This window comes from Hibiscus syriacus, unplaced genomic scaffold (genome assembly GCF_006381635.1).
Source record: "Hibiscus syriacus cultivar Baekdansim isolate YM2019G1 unplaced genomic scaffold, ASM638163v2 tig00000477_pilon, whole genome shotgun sequence".
NCBI classification, from domain to species: domain Eukaryota; kingdom Viridiplantae; phylum Streptophyta; class Magnoliopsida; order Malvales; family Malvaceae; genus Hibiscus; species Hibiscus syriacus.
This window is the reverse complement of record NW_024061790.1, coordinates 516,941-537,579: the sequence shown is the minus strand read 5'-3', so window position 1 is coordinate 537,579 and position 20,639 is coordinate 516,941. Positions and strand designations below refer to the sequence as shown.

The window sequence follows — 20,639 nt, the reverse complement described above, 5'->3', positions numbered from 1 at the left end:
ACTCACATATAATTTATACTGAATATGATTTAGGCTTAATACTTCGAAATTGTCTACCTTAACATTAAATAAAACCTCATTAAACTGTTGGCTCTTTGTTTGATTAGTCAAATCATGTCATTAATAAATAAGTAATTTATCAAATAGTTTTCATATGATTGAATACAAGTAAAATACAAGCCCCATAATATAATATAATGAAGTTACCAAAGAAATAAATGGGACATGCATGTGCATAATGCCTAATCATTGGAAACACAACTCAAAATTTTCTCTTAATTACAAATCTCCCACCTACACGTCAATACCTATTTTTTTAACATGGGAATAATATATTAATTAATCGAAAATGGCCTCATAGAGTACAATATTTAAAATACAGTTCGAACATTCAAATTTACAAACCATTAATGAGTCTAAGTTTAGAGAATATTGTGCCAGAGTATGAGCTGCGTCGTTTGCTCCTTGTCAAAGATATTAGACTTTGATATGCATATTGCAAGCTAGAGTGATCATCGCTTCGGGAAGATTAATTTAATCACACAAAAGAGAGAGATCTTCTTTCGAAGAGATCAGTTTTATTTACGATGTTTGATGCATCTCCTTCAAATGTCACTTCGCTCCAGTCTTTTTCCACCGCCAGCTTAATTCCTTCCGTGAAAGGGTAGGCTTCAACACAGCTTGCATCCTGCATATATCTTAATGGACGTGCATAGCAAGCCACCACTTGGTTAGTATGATCCCGAGCCACAACCCCAACCGCTCCATTTCCTGTATTCGCCATGAAAGCTCCATCAATGTTAATTTTAACAACTCCTACAGGTGGTTTCGCCTAGAGTGGATTATTCGTAAAAGAGACAGGCCTAGAATGAGCAAATGCAAATGAGAAATCCTTGTATAGTAGACAAGCATTATCGATGATCAAGAATGAATGTTGTTCTCGTGCACCAAGGTGTTCGATTCCAAATATTTCAAAGGAGTGTAATGAGGAACATTAAATTTGTTAGAATCTAATACCTGCAAAGTAAATTCAAGCTATGACTTAAAGGAGGTTTGTTGACCCTCTCCGTCTCGTCTATCAACCGCTGCTAGTGAGAGGACGGCTTCCACTCTCAAGACTAACCAATGAGATGATAACAAGTGTTTGATAGTACTATTCTAAACAACAAGTATTTTTTATTCCAAATATGATTTCACGATGAGTAATTTTAATATCGTTTATATCTTCGACCAAATATGTATATATATTTTTTATTATTGTTTATCAATTTAATAATTACCAAGGTAGTAAAATATATCCATTATGATAATTTGTTATTTGTCAATGGAAACTAATTTTTTCTCACATCGTCTTGTTGCATAAAAGTCAAGTATTTATCGAACTTTGATCGAATCGATCTGAAGTAGTTACGATTTATTTTATCTCATTTACAGTCCTAATCGTGATTGATGGATCATTTATCACTACCAATAACCCATAAGACCACTCTAAACTATCATCTTACCGTTGTGCATAAGAAAATCTTAAATTCATCTATACAATAATAATTACTTGACAAATTGAGACCAACATTTCATTAATTAAGTTTAAACCTTTTAATGAAATAAGTTTTCAATTATTACAAATTGAAAAGTATTAATTGAATTAAAAATTAACTATGATAGTTGACCTTAATCTATGTAATTAATCTTCTAATTAAAATTGTGTAGAAGTTGCATTATTAGTATAAAGAGAATCTTGTCAAGTTAAATTAAACTATTAATTTTGTTTTGGAGGGGTTACTTAATTTGTTCATTATTTATTTTCCACCCGTCTTAATAAATTTGTTACATTTAAATTTTTAATTTTATTATATTAAATATATTATTATAATATATATATATATATATATTTTAATATAAGTGATTACAATATAATATATGTTTGAAAAACTCTCAACCATTTAATAATAAATACTCAACACCATGCAATTAATATGTTCAAACACGAGACTTCTAAGCAGTGACAGAACACAATGGAGACTAGTGGGGACCATGACCTCCCCAAAAATTTGAAAAATTATATTTTAAACCTTTAAAATTTTTAATTTAATTTTTTTCTCACAAAATTTTTAGAGATTCATATTAATCATTAAAATTTTTAATATTCTTAATTCAATCCCTCCCATAATTTTTAAAAATTCTCATTAAGCCTCTCACATTTTTAAAATTTTTAATTAGACCTCAATGTTTTTGAAAAAAATGTAAATTGAACCCTTCAAATTGTTAAAAATTTTAATTTAAACTTCTATTTTTTTTTTAAATTTTAAGTTGACATCTCAAACTCTATAACCAAGTTCTGTCACTTCTATTAAGATAACAACTAACCCTTTAACTATCTTAATTCATACTTATAAAAATATTTAAAATAATAAAAATTAAAATTTTTAAAAAATAACTAAAAAATTAACCATAATATTTTTTTTTGGATAAGTAATGTTTATTCATCCAAAAGAAAGCAGCATAGCTGCTACAAGAAACATTTACAAACAACTAAATCAACCCCCAATTTTGGCATAGACGCCTATTTACATCATCTACTCTATTAATGTGACCCTGTACAATTTAATACGAATTGTTTCTCTAATATTATTTACAATAGAATCAACTGAACGAATCACTCCTCTAAAACTCTTGTGATTTCGTTCCTCCCAAATAGAGTAAACAAACCCGGTCCAAGCAAGCTTGAGGATATGAACTAAGAGAGATTTTCCTTTAAAGTGCAGAATCATCCAACGAACCTCATCATCCCAGCATCCCAACATTTGATGTTGCAGTTCACATTCATGCATAACAGCACACCATATCTCAGACGCAAAGTGACATTCAAGGAATAAATGATTGCGAGATTCCTGACCTACCCCACACAACACTTATAAATTGTTGTTAACCACAATTCCAAACCTATCTAATATGTCCTTAGTAGGGAGCCTGTCAAGCAAAACCATCCAAGCTACAAGGGAGAACTTAGGAACATGAGCAGGAAACCAGATGAGCCTGTGCCATGCAACCTTATCTCTTCTATCACGGATACTATCCCATATCCACCAGCCCTTGATCTGAGATAAGCTAGCCACAGTGCTGAATAAACGCCAAACCCCATTCCTCAACCTAATCAACTTACTGAGAATCCAGCTGAAATGTGATTTACTAACAACAGTCCAATAGTCAACATTCTTAAAACAGTAGACCTTAATCCAAGCAATCCACAGTGACACTTCCCCAGCAAGGATGCTCCTTATAAGCATTAGGCATCAAGCTTTGCTCCAGTCAGCTAGCTTCTTTAAGCCCAATCCACCCTCAGATTTTGGTGAGCACACCTGGTACCAGCTCACTGTAGCACCCCTAGTAGGGGTGTCACTGCCTCTCCAAAAGAACCTCATACAAAGTTTTTCAACATCCCTAGTGATACCCATAGGCAGTATTAGTTGTCTACTATAATAACCAAACAAACTGAACAAGACAAATTTTACAAGTTGAAGCCTACCCCCATAACTAAGTTTCCTACTGGACCACTTATCAATTCTGTCCTTAATTTTCACCAGAAAGGTCGAGCAATCCTTGCTTGTAAGTTTACGCGTGACCAAGGGCACCCCAACGTATCTAATAGGGAGCTGACCAATCCTAAAACCAGTAGCTTTCTGTATCAGCTCAACTTTATCTTCTGACATCCCACAAGCAAAGAATTCAGTCTTCATGGAATTCAATCTTAGGTCTGAAATCTCATAGAACTTATCCAAGATACTAACCACCCCCATTACAGAATCCAGTGATCCATGACAACAAAAGGAGGTCATCAGCAAAACAGAGGTGTGTGAGGGGAATTTTTTTACATTTTGGATGGAATCTAAAACACCATTCCTAGTAGCAGCATTCAGCAGTGAAGAAAGTACATTCATCACAATCACAAAAAGATAAGGGGATAGAGGATGGCAAACCCCCTAGCCCCTTTAAAATACCCCACCAAACTACCATTTAAAGAAATAGAGTATCTGGGAGTAGTAATACAAGCTCTTATCCAACCACAAAACACCTCAGGCAGCCCATAGCCTCAAGAACATTCATAAAAAAGTCCCAACAGATTGAGTCAAAAGCCTTTTGCAAGTCAATCTTAATTGTGAATCTAGGAAATAAGTTCTTCCTAGAGTATCCCCTAACTACTTCTTGAGCTAGTAAGGTATTGTCGGTAATGTTTCTACCCTTAACAAATGTTGATTGATTAGGAGAGATCATACAAGGAAAAAAACAAAGCTAATCTAGTGACCATAATCCTAGTGATTGTCTTATAAATCACAGAACAACAAGAAATGGGCATAAATTCCTTGGCCATACATGCATTAAGGGGTTTAGGCACTAAGACAATAGAGGTGGCATTAAAAGCAGTTAATAAGGAGGATGATTGAAAGAAGTACCTTACAGCCCCTATAAAATCCTTGCCAAATATCTCTCAAGTGACCTTGAAGAACCAGGAGGTATAACCATCAGGTCCAGGGCTTTTATTTTTCCCATACCTGAACAATGCATCCTTGATTTCAGCCTCTGTAATCACACCAGCTAGGAGATCATCAGCCCCATCAGGTAAAGAATAATTCAGAACAGACTTTAACGAATCAACAGAACAACTCTTCACCATAGGATCAACAATACCTATAAGACTTTTGAAAACAATTTCCAACTCAGCTGCCATATCCTCAAAAGTTTCATGATACATCCCTCTTTCATCTTTAATGACTTTGATAATGTTTCTCATTTTATTCAATTCTACTCTCTGATGAAAAAACTTAGTATTTAAGTCCCCTTCCTGAAGCCAGTGGACTTTAGCTCTCTGCATGTAAAAATCAGATTCTGCAGTTTCAAGAGCTAATAGTTCTACCTGAAGCTTCTTTTCCTCATCCAGTCTTCTATGGTCCACCTGATCAAGATTGTGAATTTGAACAGCTTCAAGTTCAGTCCTCTTTGCAAATACTCTGCTAGCAATATTAGAGAATGAGCTTTTGTTGAGATCTTTTAATAGTGGCTTTAATCATTTCAACTTAGTAAACAAAATTAGCATAGGGTCCCAGTTGAGTTAATCGATTGACGAATATGGCCAAGAGGGGGTGAATTGGAAATTAAAATTTTGGTGGAAGCTTTTGCAGAAAATTGAAAATAATTGCACAGCGATTTAGAGTGGTTTGACTTTATCAACCAAAGTCTACGTCCACTACCTTAGCTATCCACACTAAGGATTTTCCAACAAATTCACTAATTTGTTCTTTCTTTTGAGGATAAAGAGTAACCTTACAGCTCCCTCAAGAATTATACCCCAAATTCTCGAGCACACTCTTTTTCAAAGAGAAATACACAAATTTGCAAACTTACAAGGAAAACCTCACAAGGTAAGATGTTTGCACAATTCTAGAACAAGAAAAGAACACTCACAAATAATTACAAATGAGCACAAATGGTGTTCTTTGAAAGCAAAATGAATATTGAAAGGAAAATTGGCTTGATTTGCACAAACTTGGTGTTTGATGCTTTCTCTCTTGTTTCTCTATAATTTCTTGTTGATCAAGGGCTTCAGAACTTGTTTAAATACACCTTGAATCACTTCTGAACGTTGGGGATGATTAGAGAAAATAATATAGTTGTTTTAGTGCGAAAACAATTAATAAAACAGTTTGGAGCGTGGGGGGAATCGGTACCCCCTATGGGGAATCAGTTCCCTAAGTGTAAAATTCAAATATTTCGACCGTTATACAAGGGGGAATCGGTACCCCCTGGGGGGGAATCAGTTCCCCCTGAGCATACTGGAATTCTCGGAGCCAAACCATTCAGGGGGGAATCGGTACCCCCTTGGGGGGGAATCGGTTCCCTCTGAGCAATCTGGAATTTTTGGCTTTGAAATGGTTCGAAATACTTTGTAAAATTATTTTGAAATTGTTTTAAGATTAAAACTTAATTTTACACTTTGAGTAATGATTAAAAATGAGCTTTGAAAGATTTGGAGTAATGTTTTGATATTCGAATAATTCTATCGAATATACTTAGAAAATCATTTGGAAAATCTTAAAATTCATTTAACTTAATTTGTTATATCGAAATATCAAAATGTTTTCAACAATCTCCCCCTTTTTGATATAACAAAACATTTTAGTAATTTTAAGATTTTGAAATCAAGTTTTGAAATTACTCCCCCTTACTTTAACACTAACACTTCTCCCATTTATCATTTTTTTTTAACTTCTCCCCCTTTTTATTAAATCAAAAAGACATTTTAAAGAATTTAAACAAGGTTTTGAAATCATTTAGCCAATTGGTTATATATAATATAAGCTGCTAAGATCACAAGCAAGAGAAACGTTAGCCATTAATTTCATAATCAATATTCATAATTAATGTGAAATGGCAAATTGGTCATATATCTAATCATGAAGTAAATGATGCAATAATGAATAAATTTAATCACACCAAATTGATAATTTCTAACCATTCATAAATCCAAACAAATTCAAAGTCAATCAATCCACAAATTCAAATATTCCAAAATATTCAAAATGTTAAAACAATAAGTTTGGAGTTCAAAGCAAAACATAGAATCACATATCAGGATCAGGAGGAGGAAAACGAGCTTGCATAGTGGCCATTTCGTGAGTGAGGTCATTAATACGCGCGTTGGTTGCTTCATTGTTTGCACGTATCTCCCGAAGAATTTATAATTGTTGAGCTCCCATTGTGGATAAGTGGGACTCTATAGAAGAAAAGCGTGAATCCATGGTAGCGTATCGGAAATCGAATGTCTGCATAAAGGATTGGAAATATGGAGGCATTTGATGCGTTTGTTGTGCTTGCTCTTCAGACTGCTCCTCGGGCTGCCCAGGCTCATCTTCGGCTTCATCGATGTCTCGCATTAATTGCTCAAGCTCGAGATCTTCATCAGCTTCGGGTGGAGCTTGTGAAGAACTAGCTCCCGGAGTATTTTCAGAAGATTGAACCCATTCACCGGTTTCCTTATCCTTAATCCATCCCGCTCTCGTTAAGGAAAGAAGGTTAATTTGTTTCTTAAGGGGAAAAACAGCATCTAGACCGACTCTAAGCCCAGCTTTGGAAAACAGATTACTCAAAATACAACCGTAAACAAGAGATGAACAGAGTTTCTTGTTAGGAACAAGATTTACGGTTTCAACAATTTCAACAAAAATAATCTGAGGTAGGTTAATTTTAATATTGTTTTCGAAACAATGTAACCACCAAATATCTAAGGCTCTAAGAGTAGAATAATGACCTCCGGATGGTCGAAACCACCAAGAAATCATTAGATGAAGAAAACGTTCATGAAGGTCTAAGACACTTGCATTATCCCTTCTTTTATAACGAGATCCTAAAACCTGTTTTTCATTTGAAATACCATCATTATCTAGTCCGAATGTATTGGCTATGTAAGCCGAGTCAATTTATAAGAATTGTCTAGGAGGTAGGAACGAATTCCTTTGGTTTCGGTTTCAGTTTGGTTTTTAACACAAACGGCATTAGAATAGAAAATACGAACAAGTTGATGGTAAACGATGGGTTCAAGGTCAAATAGTTTATCAAATTTCCACTCTTGTAAAAGAGGAAGATATTTAAAATTGATAGCTAACATAGCTTGACCAAAAGGAATACGTTCTTCCCGGATTTTGTAAGAGTCGAAATATTGATAATACCAAAAACGATGATTTCTAGGACCAGGATGATTGAAACACGAATTTTGGATAGTCAAGTTAGGATCAATGGGATTAGGATTAGAAATTGGAATAGGAGGTGGATTTGGTTGACGGTGTAAGCGACTAGATGATGACCTAGCACGTTTAGGATTTAACATGGTTTAGGAAATCGGAATAGAATTGATAACCTGCAATTTAGAAAACACATGTATGCAATTTAATCAATCCCAAAACTCAATTGAGTCCTCAATATTTCAAAGTTCTCTAAATCAATCCTAATGGGCAAATTTTTTGAAAAACTTTTGAAAAATATGGTTTTAAGAAACAATATATGTATAGTTTTCATAACAACAACATAATTTAATCAAAACACGATAATTTGAAAATTAACATTTTTTTAATTTCGAAAATTTAAAAAACAAATTAATTTTTTTTTTGTGTTTTTGATGAAATTGGTTGTAATATCTAGTTTCTAATCACTAAACAATCAATTTCCGATCTAAAGTTTATCCTAGAACTAATTAAAATAAGTCCTATGTTCAAAATCAATAAAATAGGGAGTTTAGAAAATTTTACCTTGAAGGATGAGATTGAGTGAATTTTGATGTTGTTTGCACGATTTTAATGATGATTGCAAGTTTAGGAGATGATATTTGAAGTGAATTCTGATTAAAATCGATGATTTGAGGCAAGAATGGAGATAGGGAGAGAGTTGAGGGAAGAAACGACGTGAAGAGAAAGGAAGGTTTTGAGTAAAAATAAGGGTTCTGCCCGTGTATAACCAGAACCCCAGGGGGGTATCGATTCCCATGTGAGGGGAATCAGTTCTCCTTCAAAGGGGGAATCGGTTCCCTCAAGGGGGATCGATTCCCTCTGCACCAAAATGTTAAAATCCGATTTTAAACACCAAAAATGCTAAATTAATTTCCTCTAGTGGTATTGGCAACTCATATATTGAAAATTAATCATGTTCAAACAATTCAATTAATCTTTAAACGATATTTGAACATAAAATTAATTTTTCATCAAGAATCATAAACTCCCCCTAACTAATAGCAATGAATGCAATAAAAAATTACTATTATAAGCATTTTTCATTTATTAAAAGTGCTAAAATTATTTTAAACACTCAGTGAAGATAGGTTGGTCAAACCTAATTCTCTCCTAAGTGTCCAAAATCGTTCCTTGTCTAAAGGTTTTGTAAAGATATCCGCTAATTGGTGCAAAGTATCAACAAATTCTAGAACTACATCTTCCTTAGTGAAATGGTCTCTAATGAAGTGATGTCTTATTTCAATGTGCTTAGTTCTAGAGTGTTGGATGGGATTTTTAATGAGACAAATAGCACTAGTATTGTCACACTTGATAGGAATGGTACCTACTTCAATTCCATAATCAAAAAGTTGTTGTTTCATCCATAAAACTTGTACACAGCAACTACCAGCTGAAATGTATTCGGCTTCAGTGGTAGATAATGCAACATAATTTTGTTTCTTTGAAAACCAAGAAATTAGCATACTTCCAAGGAATTGGCAAGTACCGGAGGTGTTTTCCTATCTAATTTGCATCATCCATAATCCGCATTAGAAAAAGCATGCAAGCTAAAGCTAGAGTCTCTAGGATACCAAAGTTCTAAACTAGGAGTGTTCGTAAGGTATCTAAATATTCTCTTAACAGCTAGTAAATGTGATTCCTTAGGACATGATTGAAATCTAGCACATAAGCAAACACTAAACATAATGTCTGGTTTACTTGCAGTTAGATAAAGTGGAGATCCAATAATTGACCTATATAATTTAACATCTACACATTTACCTCCTTCATCTAAGTCAAGCTTTGTTGAAGAGCTCATTGGAGTGTCATGAGGTTTCCCATTTTCCAATCCAAACTTCTTGAGCATATCTTTGACGTACTTAGCTTGATTGATGAAGATGCCATATTTTCTTTGCTTGATTTGGAGTCCCAAGAAAAATGAGAGCTCCCCCATCATGCTCATCTCAAACTCACTTTGCATTAGCTTAGAAAATTCTTGGCAAAGAACATCATTAGTATAACCAAATATTATATCATCAACATAAATTTGAACTACTAATAAATCTTTACCTTTATGCTTCAAAAACAATGTAGTGTCAACCTTCCCTTTTAAAAAACCTTTTTCAATTAAAAAATTTGACAATCTTTCATACCAAGCTCTAGGAGCTTGCTTTAAACCATAAAGAGCTTTTGTCAATTTTAAAACATGATCCAGAAAATTTGAATCTTCAAAACCTGGAGGTTGTTTCACATACACTTCTTCTTTTATAAAACCATTTAAAAATGCACTTTTAACATCCATTTGATATAATTTAAATTCATTGAAACATGCAAATGCTAATAACATTCTAATTGCTTCCATCCTAGCTACGGGAGTGTATGTTTCATCATAGTCTATGCCCTCTTCTTGAGTATACCCTTGAGCAACAAGTCTAGCCTTGTTTCTCACTATATTACCACTCTCATCAAGCTTATTCCTAAATACCCATCAAGTACCTACAATAGATTTATTACTAGGCCTTTCAACTAATGTCCATGCTTTAATTCTCTCAAATTGATTTAACTCTTCTTGCATAGCCATAATCCAATGTTCATCATTTAATGCTTCTTTAATATTCTTAGGCTCTATGCATGAGATAAATGCAACATAATTACAAATATTTCTAAGAGAAGATCGATTTGTTACCCATTTGGATGGATCACCTATAATTTCACCATCCTTGACATAGTTGTACTCTCTTGGATAAGATACTTCCCTTTCTTCAATGGTTGGATTCTCAAGAGGATCATGAGTTTCCTCATTTTTCGTTTCTTCCTTTGATGATGGTCATGTCTAACGTTATTTGTATTTATAACACCTACATCATCATTCACACAAGAATCCTTCCTCGGAAGGGGATTATCATCGAAAACAACATGTATAGACTCTTCTACAACTAAAGTTCTTTTATTAAATACAAGATAGGCTTTAGAATTTAAGGAATAACCCAGAAAAATTCCTTCATCACTTTTAGCATCAAATTTGCCAAGGTTTTCTTTACCGTTGTTTAAAACAAAACATTTACATCCAAAAGGATGAAAATAACTAATGTTAGGCTTTTTATTTTTGAAAATTTCATATGGAGTTTTCTTTAAAATTGGCCTAATCATTACTCGATTTACAACATAACAAGCGGTATTTGTGGCTTCCGCCCAAAAATATTTTGGCAAATTATTTTCACAAAGCATGGTTCTAGCCATTTCTTCTAAAGTTCAATTTTTCCTCTCAACAACTCCATTTTGTTGAGGGGTTCTAGGTGCTGAAAAATTATGGCTAATACCGTTAGAGTTACAAAATTCAGTAAATCCAAAATTTTCAAATTCAGTTCCATGATCACTCCTAACACTAGTTATAGAGTAACCTTTTTCATTTTGGATTACTTTTGAAAATGTGATGAATTGTTCTAATGCTTCATCTTTAGTACTTAAAAATAGAACCCAAGTATATCTAGAATAGTCATCTACCAAGACAAATGCATATTGTTTTCCACCCAAGCTAGTAGTTCTAGTTGGCCCAAAAAGATCTAAATGGATCAATTGTAAAACTCTACTAGTTGATACATCATTAATGGATTTAAAAGAAACTCGCTTTTGTTTTCCTTTAGCACAAGCATCACAGATTTTATCATTATAAAATTTAAGCTTAGGCAACCCTCTTACTAGGTCTCCTTGAATTAACCGTTGCAAAACACTCATACTAGCATGTCCTAGTCTCCTATGCCATAACCAACTATCATGTTCATCCTTAGCAACTAGGCACAAATTAGTCATATCAATAGAATCAAAATGCACCATATAGATATCCCTATTATATGACCAATAAGCATAATCGAAAATAGATGCAATGTCAATCAATTTTGTAATCATTTAAAATAAAACATTGTATCTTTTATCAAATTTATTTTTCAAAAGATTATGCTTTTAACCCATTCACATATAAAACATTATGCAATGTTGATTATAGAGAGTAAGAGCACATGCATAAAGTTTTTGAAAATGTTATGCATTAAAACTTTATAATATTTAAACAAAAATCTATACATAAACATTAAAAATTTCAAATCAAAATTTTGCAAAACAAAAGTTCTTGAAAAATCAATATCAATTATTAAAGAGATATCAATTATATTTTAAAAATAATTTTGACCAAAAATTAATATGATGAACTAGAGTTTATAAAAAAATTACCAAAAATTACCATGTCCATCGTACAATATTTTTCAACATACATGAGACAAAACATAATCATTTAGAATTATTTAACATTTAAAACCTCATGTATGCATAGAATAAATGAGCAACCAAATAAAATAAAAAAAAATAAGTTTAGAGGTTACCCATTACTTTTTCATGTGTGGCTAGAGCATCTTGAATATCATCAACTTCATCACCATTGCTCACACACACCTACAAGAGACATTTAAGTAGATTTTGGCATCCAAATTGCTTTGGATCCTTGAACATTAGTTTCAATGCCTCTTGTTCCTTTTGGAACCCATACTTGTCTAATTTTAAATCGTTTTCCTTTCTTTAAAGGACAAGTATGTTCCTTATGACCATGATAATGACAATATGAACATATTGTCATTATTGAACTAGATGAATTATTTAGAATGATCTCTTTTTATTTTGTTAAACATTCAAGCTTATCTTTTAAATTGAAATTTTCTTTTTCAATACTTTCAAATTTCATTTTTGAGAGTTCTAAATCCTTCTTCAAGATTTAATTTTGATTTTCAAAATCCATTTTCATTTCTAGAAGAAGTTTGTTTAATTTGAAAATTTCTTTTTCAAAGTTTTCAGATTTTATTTTTGAAAGCTCTAACTCCTTTCTCAACATTTCATTTTGATTTTCCAAGTATGTTTTAGCTTTCAAAAGAAGATCATTTTTAGCAATAAATTTAGAAATCAATTTATTGTATTTGGAGTTCATGGTCTCAAACTCCGAAAATAATTTATCATAAGCATCTTGTAACTCATTAAAAGATTTTGAATTTGATATATTTGAGTTAGAAGATACCTTTGGCTCTGTGAGAGCTAATAGAGACATCACTTTTATTGGTTCTTCTTCTTCCTTGTCTCTATAGATCTCCTCAAGCTTATCCCACATTTCCTTGGCACTTGAACAAGAAGAAACTCCTTTATATACATTAGGATCAATTGCACAACACAACATGTGCATAGCCTTTGAGTTTTGTTGAGCTTCATTCCGTTCTTGAATACTCCACTTCTTTGCCTTCTTAGTAGGAGAGGAATATCCTTTCTTTATTATCATCCAAGCTTCCATATCAAATGCTTTGATGAATATCATCATACACCTCTTCCAATGACGATAATTTGTTCCATTGAAGTGTGGAGGCACGTCAATTGGTCTGGATTCTTCCATGGAGAATGAACCGGAAGTGGACGCCATCTTTATCGATTTAACTCTTCCCGGATCAACTCAAGAGGTGATTAAACCTTCAAATGAGTTAGGCTCTGATGCCAATTGTTGAGTTAATTGATTGACGAATATGGCCAAGAGGGGGGTGAATTGGCAATTAAAATTTTGGTGGAAGCTTTTGCAGAAAATTGAAAATAATTGCACAACAATTTAGAGTGGTTCGACTTTATCAACCAAAGTCTACGTCCACTAACTTAGCTATCCACACTAAGGATTTTCCAATAAATTCACTAATTTGTTCTTTCTTTTGAGGACAAAGAGTAACCTTAAAGCTCCCTCAAGAATTATACCCCAAATTCTCGAGCACACTCTTTTTCAAAGAGAAATACACAAATTTACAAACTTACAAGGAAAACCTCACAAGGTAAGATGTTTGCACAATTCTAGAACAAGAAAAGAACACTCACAAATAATTACAAATGAGCACAAATGGTGTTCTTTGAAAGCAAAATGAATATTGAAAGGAAAATTGGCTTGATTTGCACAAACTTGGTGTTTGATGCTTTCTCTCTTGTTTCTCTATAATTTCTTGTTGATCAAGGGCTTCAGAACTTGTTTAAATACACCTTGAATCACTTCTGAACGTTGGGGATGATTAGAGAAAATAATATAGCCGTTTTACTGTGAAAACAATTAATAAAACAATTTGGAGCGTGGGGGGAATCGGTACCCCCTATGGGGAATCGGTTCCCTAAGTGTAAAATTCAAATATTTCGACCGTTATACAAGGGGGGAATCAGTACCCCCTGGGGGGGAATCGATTCCCTCCGAGCATACTGCAATTCTCAGAGCCAAACCATTCAGGGGGAATCGGTACCCCCTTGGGGGGGGAATTGGTTCCCTCTGAGCAATCTAGAATTTTTTGCTTTGAAATGGTTCGAAATACTTTGTAAAATTATTTTGAATTGTTTTAAGATTAAAACTTAATTTTACACTTTGAGTAAGGATTAAAAATGATCTTTGAAAGATTTGGAGTAATGTTTTGATATTCGAATAATTCTATCGAATATACTTAGAAAATCATTTGGAAAATCTTAAAATTCATTTAACTTAATTTGTTATATCAAAATATCAAAATGTTTTCAACAGTCCCCCACACAGTGTTCTCTCCAAGAATCTTTAAAACCCCTCAAGAAATCCTCATTACCAGTCCAACAATTAAAGAACTTGAATGGCTTAGGTTTGTTCACCTGAGCACTTTTCTGAGTCCAAACAGTCCCAAGACAATGGTAAGAAGGCCCTTGAGCTTTAAATTCCACAGCTGAGTCAGGAAACTCTAACAACCATTGAGAGTTAATTAAAACTCTATCCAATTTCCTAGCCAAGAAGTTACTTTCTTACTTGTTGGACCAAGTAAAGAGTGGACCTGTGAATGGATGGTTCTGTATCCCTAAATTCACCAAGCAATCTTTGAATTCCACCATATCAGAGGTGTTGTGCAATCCCAGAATCTCGAAATCAAAACTCTCTTCAGCACTGACAAAAGTGTTGAAATCACCCCCAATCAACCAAGAGGCAGAACCAATATCAGTTTTCAGATTTCTTAAATGCTCCCATAAACCTCTTTTGGTCTGACTATTGTTACTGCCATAAACAACAGTAAGAACAACTCTTTTACCAACCACATCTCCTACAATTGAGAGGGCTTGGTCACTTCCCTTTAGCACAGAGAAGGAAAGGCTTTTTTTTCACAGTATCCAAAGCCTACCACCATCAGAATATTCATAATTGTTAGCTATACTCCAATCAGCAGCCAATGTATTACCAATCCTAGGGAAATTAACACTTCTAACTCTAGTTTCCATTAAGCAAATCACATCCACACCTAAAACCTCCAATCTTCTAAATACCTTACTTTGCTTGGGCCCACTATTTAGCCCTCTAACATTCTAAAAACTAAAAATCATCAGTTAGAGATAGGAGGATCAACACCCTTTGTAGCATAACAAATACCTGCACCTTTGACTCTCTCCAAATGATCTTTCTTTTTTGCTTTAATCTCATTAAGAAGCATAACTAACCCTAAGGAGGTAATTCTAGTCTTCCTATTACCCTCAACAGCACCCCTACCAAGTAGCTCAAATTTACTAGAAGATCCAGCATTTTCCATTCTCTTTCCCCTTGATTTCTTCTTCTGGAGCAGAGAATCTTGCAATGAAGGGAACTCCCCATCACATCCAGCATTACCCAAGGATTCTATAGGAATATTTTTACCTTCTGTAACATTTGCCTGATCATATCCACCATTGGCTTTAGGCTGCTTTAAAATCTTACCATCATAGTCAACAGAAGCGCACTCATCAGGGACATGAGAGTGAATAGCATCACCTCCAGCTAACACTTGTATAGTGTCTTCATTACTTTCTTGAAGATCTTGCACAGTCGCCAATCTAACCGTAAGAAAAAGAGCAAATTTGCGAAGAAGAACACCCAAAAAAGCAAACGAGAAGCAACGATCACCCCTCCAATCTAACCGTAATATTTTTACCGAAATAAAAAGAATATTATTATTTTGATCAAATCTGATTACACATGTTAATAATTATTAGTAACGTTATTTTTAAAGTTAAATTATTAGTATTAGTAACGTTATTTTTAAAACTAAATTATTAGTAACTTATTTTTTATATGAAAAACATATTAAGCATCAGTTAGTTAAATAAAAAAATAGGGAAAAGCAGGACGTTTAGTTTGCGTCTTTTTCACGTATGCGCTCCTCCACCACGTCACTCAATCCACTTGTGACTCTACAAATTGGCATAATTCTGAAAAGAGTCCCAAATATTTACTAAAATAATCATTTTGGTCTTTGTTCTTCTTTTTTTTGGAGGATTTTGGCCCCCAATGTTTTACTTTGGGGGTAAAAAGCTCTCTATATAGATGAAAACTATTAGTTAACTCACAATTAACGCTCCAAAATAGGAGCTTTTAACCTAAAATCAAACGTTAAGGGCTAAAATGCCCCAAAAAAGAATAAGAGACAAAATGATTATTCTGTCAAATGTTACGACTTCTTTTTACCCGAAAATGAAACATTAGAGGTCAAAATACTAAAAAATTAAAACAAGAGACAAAATAACCATTTTGATAAATATTGAGACCTAATTTTGGCATTATGCGTCACAAATTCTTTTAAACCTTTCATTTTTGGATGCTCGCTGCTCAGTCAACCAAAATGCGATTAAAAATATTTAACTTTTTTAGATTAATTTTTTTTAATTTGGATTAAAAGTATTTTTTGAAACTTTTAAATTTTATTATGATTATTTTTAAATAAAATTATGATTATCTCTAAACATGAAAAATTATAATAGAAAGAACAATTTTATAAAATAAAAATAAATAAATAAAATATCTAAACACGTAAAAAAATATACTTTGTTATAAATAAATTTATACATCCACACGATACATTAATAATTTATAATTAAAATTCTTAATCAAAACTTCAGTTGGTCAGCAGTAAAAAAATTCAAAAACAAAAACTTTATTCATTTCACTTTTATTCATTTTTTGTCATGAATTTAAAAGAAGTTATGTTTTGATGACATATGTTGCCAATTTATTACATTTTTCACTCATTCGTTAACTCTTGTAACTTATGTGTTAGTAGAAATGAGATGAATTTTTACAATAATGCAGTTGAAAAAAATAATTGCTTGAATAATGCACCTGAGAGATTATTTCGTGAAATAGGACGAATATTACAGTGTATCCCGAAGTCGCGCTGCGATCCAAGTTACTTACGGAAGACGCATTAGAGTCCAAGCGTCTTCCTATGCTTGACAAAACCCATGAAGACACATTTGAAACCTATTCAATATACAAAGGGTAAATTATACCATTCATCACACAACTTTACTCTCTCTCCTATTTTACTCACTGTACTTTTAACTTTTTCAATTTAATCACTCAAATTTTGGTTTGCTCATTCTATGATGACATGGATTATTTTAAAAATATTATATGATGTGGCATAATTTATTAATATTTTAATGCCATATAAGATTATAATAAAATTAAATTAATTAAAAATCTAAAGTGTACCCTTAGGGTGCGTTTGGTTCACGGAATGTACGATTACATTTGGGAATAACATTACTGGAATGTAACATTACCTGATACATGACTGGGAATGTTACATTACTATGTTTGGTTTGTTTGGCAAGAATGTAAGATTGCATTGTTTGGTTGAAGGAATAAGAGATTGCTGGAACATATATTTTACCAAATTATCCTTGTTCTATATGTTTTAACAAGTGGAATTCTAAGTATTTAAACGGAAATATTTATATAAAAAATCATCGAAAATATATTGCTTTATTTTTTTTAAATTTATATACTTTATAATAAAATTTATATATAATGTTTTATAAAATTTAAATTATAAATAGGTAGAATAAAAGGGTAAATATATCATGTATTATTTTAATTATAAGTAATATTAATTTTTACATTATTTATCTAAAAATAAATTAAAATTTTACATCAACATTTAACTAAATAAACATATAAAAATTTTAATAGATTTAACATTATCAATAAAAAATGATTTAACATTATCAATCAAAAGCCTTGGGGTTTAGACACTTGATTTAGTCGAGTAATGCAAAGTCAAGGAGGATCCAATTGTTCAATCAAACACTTAATTTTTCCAATCTACAATCTGCACCCAACCATACAGCCTCATACTCTTTTAAACCCATATAACAGTTCGGTCAATGGATACTACTAGAATGAGCTTAAACTAACGATCGCCACTTGGTTCATAACCACAAAGAAAATAGGATACGTTAATAGCCTAAACAACCAACATGATAAGACTAATTTATAATAACCTATGGAGATAAACACCAAACAAGTTCACAAAATGAGAATTACATAAACTAAATTTATAATAACCCATAATCGCGCAATTTCGAAGTTCTTTGACTCAATTTGAGATTCCATTTCCGTCTCCAACTCTGCCCTTGCAATACCCCTTCCAACACATAATGATAAAAATCGTGCAATATCTGCTTGTTGCCTCATCTCTTGAGCTTGTTTCACCAGATCATCATCTGTCACATCAATAGGATCTACAGGCAGTAACAATCCCACAATAGCCAACACTTGGCTCATTCTTTTCCACACACATCGCAGCTTGCTTAGAGCCTCTTCTGCCTGCTTCCTCTTTTCTATTTCCATGAGTAAGCTCAATCTTATTTCTCGCACTTCAGCTTCAGTATCACGATAGCTAGGATGTGTACCACTCTCAGAGGATAATTCTGAAGGAAACAAGAAATCGAAGTAAACTTGATAAAACAACCACAAAATCATCCCTATTCCAAATTAAGCTGTATCTATGGGAAAATTTTCATAGCTCCCAATATTTCAACAAAAATGTCGTATTCCATCCAGACATACTGGACACACATATGCACACATGAACATAGAAAATACTATAATATGACTTTTATACATGGCCTTTTCATTGTTAAGTCATAATGTAATCAAGACATTTGAACAAAGGCTAGCACATATCATAATATCACAGACGAAGTAGATACACCAGGTTTTAAATGAAAAAATTAGCAACATGCAAGAAATTTGTTTTTCAGCAACCCTACATTTAAACATATGCAGTTATCCTTGATCGTATTTAGAAGAAAATAAAACTCTACATACCATCCCACGCATAAAAAAACTCAACCCCTGAGGTACCAAGCCTTGCAGTACTTTCATCATCTCCATCGGTATTAGTTGTGGCGCTCATGAAATCCTTTGGATCAAAGAAATCTTCACTTTCATCACCTCTGTTCAAGTTCAATGAAACAAGCTTTGGCGAAGCAATATCACTGGCCATACCATTATTCATTCGCCTGCTTTCAACTGCTATATTACTGCTCCCAAATTCACCATCATGGATACCATTCATGTGCTCATCTTGAATGGAGCTAGCATGGAAACCATTTGCTTGCTCTACTTTAATAGGACCATTATTGACACCATTCTCATGCTCCTCTTCATCAGGTTTATGAATTCTAAAACTAATAGAAACATCCTTAGATAGATCAACGGACTTGGTTTCTATAAGCTCTATCTTTCCATTAACCTCACTTTCTTTAGTGGTTTTCTTCCGAATTGATATGTTGTTTTCAGAAAAGCTCTTCAAAAGGCGAGGTCTGCGGCATTTGTGATTAATAATGTAAGGTGATGGAGGGAACGAAGATGGTGAATCGGGTAGTGGAGTTGTCTCAGGAGTGGCATAGAGGGCAGGTGATGATATTTGGGGATGATTAACCTTCCTTTCAGTTACTGATGCACTCTTCCTACTCTAGCTTCGAATTGGTTATAAGCTTTGGCTTGGGCAAAGATGGTTTCATATTAGGACTAGACTTGTCAATAGATTCTGAAGTTCCAGGTTATAACAACCTATCCAAAGCTATAGCAGAAAACGTTGGCATGGCTCTGGATTACCAAAAACAAAAACTAAAGTCAATAAACCCATACATATCATTTTCTTAGAAGAATAACCAGAAGGAAAAAGAAAGAAGAAAATCTCATTATTGCAACATCTGAGAACATTCTACATTCAATAAACTAGATAAGATTCACCCATAGTTGTTAACTTTCTGTTCAAGTGACCTAATTACAACCTAAACTTCAATGATTTTCTCCTGTCTCTAATCAGAACCGTGAGCTAACTACAACCATCTAAACCCTAAAGCCAAAGTCCCTAAACCAACATAGCCAAAAAAAAGTGTGGTCCGTCTTCCAATCCCTCAATCAGCAACCAGAAAAATTGTGACAATAAAAATTAAACAGCTCAAACAATCTTAAATTCATATAGACACATTTACTCAAAATTTCAGATATTATGTTTCACTAAAATAATTTTATTTTCTTCATGAAAAACTAAAACCTATATGCTGGTTTTGAATAAGAAATCATTCAGCTAAATTAAAGCCCCCATACAAATATGACTCAATGAAAAAAAGAACCCAGAAATAGAGGTATCAGACACATACAAAAGTGAACACATGAGTATTCCTCTTGATTTACAACAACCAATCAGAATGAAAAAATTGTCCTTTAAAATTTCAAAATTCAACTACCTACTTCGACTATTAGATGAGTTGCAAAAAAATGGAAAAAAGAATATAAACCGAACACGACCACCAATGTGATAACTAAAAACAAATCACATAAATTCCTGAACAGAAACAATGTCGGGGAGAATAAGATAAAAGAAAGGAAATTTTAATGGGAGTAAATGGACATAAGCAAGGTCAAGGAGAAAATAGAAACCAAGTAACCTTACTGGGAAAATAAAAAAAAGGGAGTGGAGAAGAAATCTTATCAAGATAATTATATTGGGAAAACCACGAATTTTTATTCATTCACATAGGCAAGTTCACGGG

At 33.1% G+C, this 20,639-nt stretch overlaps 1 protein-coding gene across 1 annotated transcript; it reads right to left on the bottom strand.

Annotated features, from left to right (window-relative positions):
• Positions 1-17,914: 17,914 nt before the first annotated feature.
• Positions 17,915-20,287, bottom strand: LOC120206640. Its single transcript, XM_039206227.1, has 2 exons — positions 18,904-20,287; positions 17,915-18,503 (listed from the first exon to the last, which is right to left on the bottom strand). Exons 1-2 carry the CDS (start codon positions 19,151-19,153, stop codon positions 18,100-18,102), a joined length of 654 nt encoding a protein of 217 aa, XP_039062158.1. The 5' UTR covers positions 19,154-20,287; the 3' UTR covers positions 17,915-18,099.
• Between the last annotated feature and the right edge of the window lie 352 nt (positions 20,288-20,639).